Genomic DNA, 8,944 nt, shown 5'->3' with positions numbered 1-8,944 from the left:
GTTTGTTGGGGACATGATGGACACTGACATATGACTGAATCAAATGCCATTTTTATTTCCAGGAACAGCATGTAGCAGAAGTGTGATGGTTGGTGGTTAAAAGGTGCTTTGAAAGTAGATGTCTCTTGGCCATAAATGTAGCTTGCACTTCTTATTTAGGAGGTGGTGGTTATCTTCCCCATATAAAACCCCTTGGCTTAATCACAAAAGACAGCCAGGAAGACTGAGTTAACCACATGACATGACATGACAGGGTTTCATATTACATAAAGACATAAATATGTATATTTTATTTTACTAGCTTTTCTTCCAGTGTAGTTATTTGTCTATAATTATTGAAGCACTGATGATGGAAATCAGTGTCACCATCTGTGACATCTCTTGCTCGCATTAGAGCAGTGACTAGCAGGTGGACAGTGTGTCACTAACCTGACCACCTGAAAGGGATCGTTTTGGCTTCAGCAACAGTGATTTCCTCTGCCTCTTTACAACATATGCTGACACTGACACAGCCACATACACATGCATTATCTTTCTCTTCTCCAGGGACAGATCTACGTACAGCATATTGGGATGCACTTAATGAATCTCAGTGGAGAAATTGTGTTCAGAGCCTGTAGCTCTATCTTCCACAGGGAAATTGACCTCTAAGACCAATGGGAAATTCTATTCTAATCTCCTTCTAGAAGAAATATATTTTCAAAAATACAGTGCAATTATCAGTCCTCTGTGTTAATTTAAGAATGTTTAACTAAGCTGTTTAAATAATCCTGCTTTCTACATGCCTTGTGTAGCAGCAATGGTGTTGCTCATGGTGTGGCAGAAAGTGGCCACTTTAATTGCTCTTTGCAATGCAATAGCTGCATGCTGGTTATTATTGCTATAGCACCATCTACTGGATTTGAACTTTTTACACAATCAAATAACACTAGTTTGAACATCTGATATACAGTATGATTCAATGAAACAAAAATCATGTCACCCAGAAGGCTATCTATTTCTACTGTAAGTTTTTTTTTAATGATCAAGAAAGTGCTGCAGTAAGAACCATAAGTCACCCAGAAGGCTATCTATTTCTTTGTAAGTTTTTTTAATGATCAAGAAAGTGCTGCAGTAAGGACATAGTGCCTTTTGTGTCTCCTGAAGAGTGAGCACTTGGGAACAGCTTGTTCCTGGCAGTACATCCTGCATAGCACAGTGCCTCTAACATTTCTATCAATCCTTTGTTTATTCGTTAGCAGCTTGCCGTCCTGTCCCTATCATGTCGAGCCTATTTCCCCTCTGTATGAGCAATTCATACTCCAATCTTTCTGAACCATTCATCATTGTTAGAACTCCATCCTTTTAGAGTAGAGGAAACACCGAAAGTTAGCATGGAGATCTTGGGACAGTTTCCGTGACAGTGGAAGTGCACAAGTGCACGGCGTGATGTGACCTTCATCAACAGGTTGCTCTGGTATTTCAGCTAGTGATCTGACACTGAGTACAAACCTCCTAAACCCAGCAATGTCACAAGGCTAAACGGTGTTTTCCTCCAGTAACACTGCAATATACAGCAGAAAGCTGGGGTAGTATCTATAGTGCTCAATAAGTGAAGCTCTAATGCTAGCAGATATGGACAGCTGCCTCAAGCAGGGAGAGGTGGCGAAGGACAACTGGATTTATAGCCAATCACTGTTTAAAAACTGCAGAAGCTCAATCCAGGTGGCATATTAGAATTAGATTCATGCATATACATTTGTTGCTGTGCTGTATAAGTGCTGTATGGCAAAAAAAAAATGCATTTAGTCAGAAAAAAATACTATTTTCATATTTGTTCTTCAGAACCAGTCTTTGTTCAGTGTTTCTGTACTTCCTAAGTCCTGTAATGAAACAATAACAGTTAGGTCCATAAATATTTGGACACTGACAAAAGTTTTAGCTGTCTACCACTGTATATAGGAGTTGAAAGACTTTCAGCTTTTAGTTTGAATGTATTTTCATCCAGTTCAGGTGAACAGTGTAGGAAGCTGTTCCATGCCCATGTGTGTGTTATTCCCTTATTATTTCACTTACAGGGAGACAGATAAAGGTCTAGAGGGTACCATTGCATTTGGAATCTGTTGATGATAACTCTCAATATGAAGTCCAAACAGCTGTCACTGCCAGTGAAACAAGCCATCATTAGGCTGAAAAATCAAAACAAACCCATCACAGAGATAGCAAAACATCAGGTGTGGCCATATCAGAGATACTCTCTCCCTCAAGTGTAAACTTCTGTAGAAAAATTCTGGTTTATTATGTGACTCACAGCCATGATGAGTGAATGTGGAAAAGTGGTTACCCTGTTACACTACTGTTAACCATAAAGTAAAGAAGAAGTGTATTATGTGGTAAAGATAATTACTTAATTAGTAATTGCTAGATTCAAGTAGAACATTGATAATGACCAGTTCTTAACAGTTACTATACAGGAAGACAGTGAAAACTAGACTCTCTGTAAATTACATTAAATCTCAGAACAAAAGGATGTGTATGCCCATCCTAATAGAAATAAACATCAATATAAACATGCGTAAATGAGTGGATTCAAATCAAAGAGTCACATCCTCAGTGATACACAACTCGTATACATTTCAGTTCAGTACTGTATATCGGTTCAACTGATATAAAACACAACTGATTTACAATAATATACAATTCATACAATTAATGGAAAAAAACTCTTTAATAAAACATACAGTATGAATTGATAATATGGTTGTAAGTTTATGCAAATTCAAGACAGCTTTAAATGATCTTTAAAGATTAACTGGTCTCTTAAAAACATAAAAATTGGATAGCTTCAGTTCTAAAATCATTCAAAGTCTTTGTAAAATTGTCAATACATGCACACGGGTGAGTACACCACAAGTTTTAAACATATAAAATCATTTTCAAAATCTCAGCAATGCTGTGCTGCTCACACTACATGACTTTTATCACTTGATAGCTGTTGTTTTTTGGATATAGCATTGTGCACACTAAACAAGCAATAGTGACAAGGCTCACACACAACACAACCTCACAAAAATAAATGTGAGAGCTGTCTATCATGTCTATCTGCATTGTTTTTATGGAAATGAAAAAAAAAGAGAAATAAGAGAAAATGTGGAGGACGGATTGGTTGAGGAAACTCGGACAGTGGGCAGGATTGTCTGCTCTGCAAAGAGAACTGGAGTTATAGTGAAAAGAAGCATAGCTATTTTTATACTATGCACCACCAGCAATTATGTCATGTTAATGCTCTCATTTTGCCCTCACCTTCCCACACTCAGTGGCACGCGATACACTTTGCTTTGCATTGTGCCTAACGCCACCCTTGTCTGTGATAAAATCACTGTAATTCATGCTCTCTCGTGGCTTATTGTTTTATTGAATAATAAGAATAATTTTTATTGCAAAAGAAACTAACTCCAGTTGAAATCAAATGCTTGGATTTTAATTCAGTACCATGGGCGAAATGTATTTGAAGGCATCAGGTGTATTTCAGTGCAGCCATACCTGTCTCCTGCCCAGTAGATAGTACTGCCTGTCCTAAATCACAATAAAGAATTGCAGAGCATATGTACTTCATGAATTACAGGAAGTTTTTCTCTGTTTACAATTATCCCTCTGTCTATTAAAAAATAATAAACATAAAGAATGATGCAGGAAAAGAATACTGCAAAGACCTGGTAAGTGAAACCAGTGGTGAAGCTCTATCTGCTCCAGACTGGGGCGATCTGCTGCTTTAGCACTCAAACACCAACGGATCAGATGGCTGCACTCTGTTACACAATACCCAAGTACATAAATCAGTAAGACTGGGAAAGAAGAATATAATACTTAACCCCATAAAGAACCTGCTGTATAATATATAACCCCTTAAAGAAACTGCTATATAATATATAACCCCTTAAAGAAACTGCCGTTGAGTGCAGATTAAATTCCTCACACTTGTAACTGTACATACTTCCTGGGAATTTCATTGTATTGACTAATTAATTCATAGTAGTCATAAAATAAAATGCATTAAAATGAATCAGTCTTTGAAGTTCCTTGCCTTGAGACAGACGTTTGGTGAAGCGCAGATGGCTATTTTTTATTTCCTTGCTTGTCTTGAAAGGCAGAGAGCCACACACCAGCCTGTACAGCGTCACACCCACAGACCAGACGGTAGCTGGGTCTGCCAGATACTGCTTCTGTATGAACCACTCAGGGGGGGTATATTCAAGTGTGCCTGTTAACAAAGATACATAAGATTTAGAAAAAGAAGCACAATACTCATTGCCAATCAGAACTCATGGTCTCGTATGAGATACCTGTAAAATCCTTGTAAGAGCCTTTGATGAGGTCTCCGCAACCGAAGTCAAACAGCTTGACTTTAAGAGTGTCTGTCTGAATCAGAATGTTTTCTGGCTTGACATCACGATGCAGTATTCCACGGCTCTTACAATGCTTCAGCGCCTCCATCAGTTGAAACATCACATTACGAGCCACGATCTCAGTCAAGGATCCACCATGCTTCTTGCAGAAGTCAGCCAGGTCCTCACATGGCTCGGGCCGTTCCAGGATCATGATGTAGCGTTTTGGCTCATCATACCACTCAAGAATCTGCAGGATGTTTGAGCAGGGTGGTTCTGTGTTTGCAATGGTCATCAAAGCTACCTCAGTGGGCAGCCAACCATGTCCTGTCTGTAGTATGAGACAAAAAGAAAGAATGAGTGCCACACAGTATAACTCCAACCTTTTGTAATGCTACTTATCAAGGTCTTCTGAGGAATCTGATTATTAGTAAGTGTGCTAAGTTATAGTTATAGGTAAGATGTATATTAACACAAAATAAAGAAACTTACAATCTCCAGTTCTTCATATGCTCTCTGTTTGGAGACGTACTTGATTGCGACCTGAGGAAATATGAATGTGTTATGTGTAATTAAATGAAATCATTTACATAAAGTAACTAAAAGAGGTCTTCAGACTCATTTGGCCTGTGAGGTTATATAATTTTAGACATGCATGAAAGAGTAGTAATTACTTCTTTTGAATAACAGCTTTGCAATTTTACTGCCAATCCCACAATGCTACAGTGATCCATGATGTCAAGAGTAGCAGCAAAAGATGTCAAAATAAAGGGAGGTTAAGAGACATATAACAATCAGCGTCTTTCAAAAGGCACAGTCACCTGCCAGTGAACACTGCCATTCCTGAGCTCAGGTTTTAATATTCGAGTTTATGACTAATACCTGGCAGCTTTAAGAAAAGTTTTGCTTCTCCAATTTGAGTGCATATTAAGCTTATTAAAATCTGTGAAAACTGAGTTAGCCGTTTGATTTAGTACCTTCTGTCCATTAGTAGCACTGATCAACTTTACTTCTGATTACTTATAAGGAAAGTCAAAGACTGGCATAAAAACAGAAATAAAAAGACTTACTGGCAATCCATCTTCTTTGCGTATCCCAGCAAACACACAGCCAAATCCTCCTGTGCCCAGCAGTTGTCTCATCTCATACGCCTTCTTCAAATGTGCTGCAAAAAATACATCTAAATATGAGTCTCTTATTCACATAACTAGTCCTATTGCTTTTCATACACTTCACCTATGAGTTCTGCTTTACCTTTGCAAATACATTTAGCAGGTTGGTTAGATGAATTGGAGGGTCCAGGTTTCTCTTGAGTTCTCTGTGTTCTTGGTCTCTTCTGCCAAGGCTTGTTTTCATCTGTCAGATTAGTGGATTTCTTTTGGCCCCTACTTCGTGACTTGTGCTGGTCTGTCTCCTTATACCCTTGACGCTGAGCTATGAGATCTGCAACCTGCTCCTGGGAGAAGGACTCTGCCTTCACGTGACTGCCCCTGTTGGCACGCCATGGGGTGATTTTCAGGCGATGGCGGGTCTTTTGTAACAGCTCGCCTGGGGATTAGAATGGCGACACAAAGAAGGTGCTGGAGCTCTGGTCCAGCACTTTCAGTTCATTCAAGCCTGAGTGGGATAAATTTTTGATGCATTCCCTCCTCACTGCCTTCCAGCATCTACTGTGCTGGGTGATGTTAAAAGCTAAATAGGGAAATTGGTGAGATTTACTTCTTCAGGACAGCTTTGTGTATATAATCTACTAATAATACAGCAATACACACATTTTTTTAAGATATGTAAATGTGTAGTTTAGTAACTGACATTTTCAGACATGTATTGTAGTTTTTTTAATAATAGAAAAGTTGCAACATTTTACAGGCATACACGTGTGACTGTAATTTAGCCCTTGACTGCTGTATCACGGATTTTTTTACAGATTCATTATGTTAGAGTCGCCATGGTCACTTTAATAATTAACTCACTGGAGCGGGGTACTCATACTTTCCAAATCAACAAAGGAATGGTTTAACCAAAAGAAGATCAGTGTTTTTGAACAGCCTAGCCAGAGCCCAGACCTGAATCCAACTAAGAATCTGCGGGGTGATCTGAAAGCAGGCTGTGCTCAGAAGATGCCCTCACAGTTTGACGGCTCTAGAATGTTTTTGCAAGAAAGAGTGAGAAAATATTGCCAAGTCAAGATGTGCCAAACTGATAGACTCTTATCCAAACAGACTGACTGGTGTAATAAAATCAAAAGGTGCTTCAACAAACTATTAGTTTAAGGGAGTGCACACTTATGCAACTTTTTTTTTCACCTAAAAAGTTTCTGATTGTTTTTCACTTTATTTGTTTACTTTGCAATTGCACATTAAAACCTGCCATTTTAACAGGGGCATGTAGACTTTTTATATCCATTGTACATCACGAGGCCGGCCGGGTGAATTGCTTACCTGCGGAAGAGATGGCACCAGGATGCACTATGGGAAGAAGGCAAGCCAGCGGAGGCATTGTGATGCTCTGGGAAAGGTTCTGCTTGGAAAACTTGGGTCCTGGCATTCATGTGGATCTTACTTTTACAGGTGTCAACTACCTAAACATTGTTGCAGACCAAGTACACTCCTTCATGGCAACAGTATTGCCTAATGGCAGAGGCCTTTTTTAGCAGGATAATGCGCCGCGCCACACTGCAAAAATTGTTCAGGAATGCTTTGACGAACTTGACAAAGAGTTCAAGGTGTTGATTTGGCCAGATCTCAATCCGACTGAGCATCTGTGGGACGTGCTGGAGAAACAAGTCTGATCTGTGGAGGCCCCACCTCGCAACTTACAGGACAACTTGCTGCTAACGTCTTGGTGCCAGATGAGGTCTTGTAGAGTCCATGCCTTGATGGGTCAGAGCCATTTTGGCGGCACAAGGGGGACGTATACTATATATATATTGTTGATGTGTTGTGCATTCTGAGATGCTTTTCTGCCCACCACGGCTGTAAAGAGTGCTTGTTTGAGATACTATAGACTTCCTGTCAGCTCAGACCAGTCTGGTCGTTCTCCTCTGATCTCTCTCATCAACAACGTGTTTCAGTCTGCAGACCCTCTGCACACAGGATGTTTTTTTTTTTTTTTTTTTTTTGCATCATTCTGTGTAAACTGTGAGACTGTTGTGTGTGAAATTCCCAGGAGATTAGCAGTTTCTGAAATACTCAGACCAGCCCATATTAGATAACTGCATGAATGTGTGGGTGTACAGGTGTTCCTAATAAAGTGGACATTCACAAATCTTTAATCAGGTTTTCACTTTTTTTTTTTTTAACCTTAACATGATTTGCCTCATATAGCTATTTCACTTCCTACTGATTCTCAGGATCCTAGTTTTGATTAATTTAACCCTTTACTTCTCAAGCATGAGCTCAGTAAGGAATTTAGATCAGTGAGAGTATACATGTTAAGACACAGAGGTTTGATCTTAAGTGTCCCACTTTACCAATATTCACTCTAATTGCGTACAATATATTCTGGCTATTTATTAGAAGCATGCATTTTTATATCTGAACTTTCCACCGACAGAAACACTAGGTTCAACTTATTTATAGGTCTTCTTGTTTTTGAGTTACTGGGGTTTGGGGAAAAAGCCATTTCACTGAAATTACTTGTCAGACAGGGTAATAACTATAATTCGATTATAAATATACTAATTGTGATAATAGTGTGTGGTGATTTCCCCAGATATGAAATAAAAACAGACTTTGGTCCCACTGCAGATGCCCTTATCCAGAACGACCTATATTTATCTCATTTATACAAAAAAAAAGTATAAATATACATATGCTAGGTTTAGCAGTAGCAGCTTGGTGGTGGTGAGATTTGATGGTGGTGGTGACCTATGACCTCCACATCAGTAGTCCAGCGTCTTAACCACTAAGCTACCCATTATTCTTTCCGAACCAGTCCAGTAGGTGGCGCTTTATTCTCAGTTTCAGTTCCCTCACCTGATTTCTCGTAATGGTGCATCTTCCAAGGTATTCTTTCTTCCCAGGTTAAAAAAATAAAATAAGAATACACCCACTACGAAAGCAACACAACTGTATTTGTTGCATGTGATAAAATAATCAGTGTTTTTGAGGGAATGGAACATTACTGTGGCGTTTCCTGGTTCGGTTCCTCTGCTTGTGACTTGGCATTTGAAATAAAATGGCTGAAGTGAAGGTTAGAGTAAAGCTGTAGGGTCACTGAGATGCGCACTGCGTTACTACTGCACTGTGTTCACACCTGCTTTCAGACATCTAACTGAATAAAAAGACTAATAGAGAGTTTATTAGGAATGGCAGGACAATGTTGACTTCAAATTTGCATCAGATTCCTCTTGTCTAAACTGATAGATTACTGTAGTAGTATAAGCGTGCAGTAATTTAAGTTGGCTGTAGTGTTAGTAGTGAACATTGTGAACATTAATAAATGTTTACATGTATACTTCCTCTAGGGCTTGTCATGTTAGCTGTAAAAATGATTCATTTCTGAATATGACTAAAGGTTTCTCACAAATCTTGTCATGGTAGCTACATGGTTGTATTCCTGTGTTGTATGCACAGTGT

At 39.0% G+C, this 8,944-nt stretch overlaps 1 protein-coding gene across 1 annotated transcript; it reads right to left on the bottom strand.

Moving 5' to 3' along the window:
• Nucleotides 1-2,663: 2,663 nt before the first annotated feature.
• On the bottom strand, nucleotides 2,664-8,893 carry LOC113526657 (serine/threonine-protein kinase pim-1-like). Its single transcript, XM_053235075.1, has 5 exons — nucleotides 5,619-8,893; nucleotides 5,435-5,529; nucleotides 4,857-4,907; nucleotides 4,323-4,695; nucleotides 2,664-4,240 (listed from the first exon to the last, which is right to left on the bottom strand). The coding sequence occupies exons 2-5, from the start codon at nucleotides 5,504-5,506 to the stop codon at nucleotides 4,002-4,004; spliced, it is 735 nt and encodes a 244-aa protein (XP_053091050.1). The 5' UTR covers nucleotides 5,507-5,529; nucleotides 5,619-8,893; the 3' UTR covers nucleotides 2,664-4,001.
• Nucleotides 8,894-8,944: the final 51 nt, after the last annotated feature.

Source organism: Pangasianodon hypophthalmus, chromosome 1, assembly GCF_027358585.1.
Source record: "Pangasianodon hypophthalmus isolate fPanHyp1 chromosome 1, fPanHyp1.pri, whole genome shotgun sequence".
NCBI classification, from domain to species: domain Eukaryota; kingdom Metazoa; phylum Chordata; class Actinopteri; order Siluriformes; family Pangasiidae; genus Pangasianodon; species Pangasianodon hypophthalmus.
The sequence above is the reverse complement of the archived record's forward strand: the minus strand, read 5'-3'. Positions and strand labels throughout refer to the sequence as shown.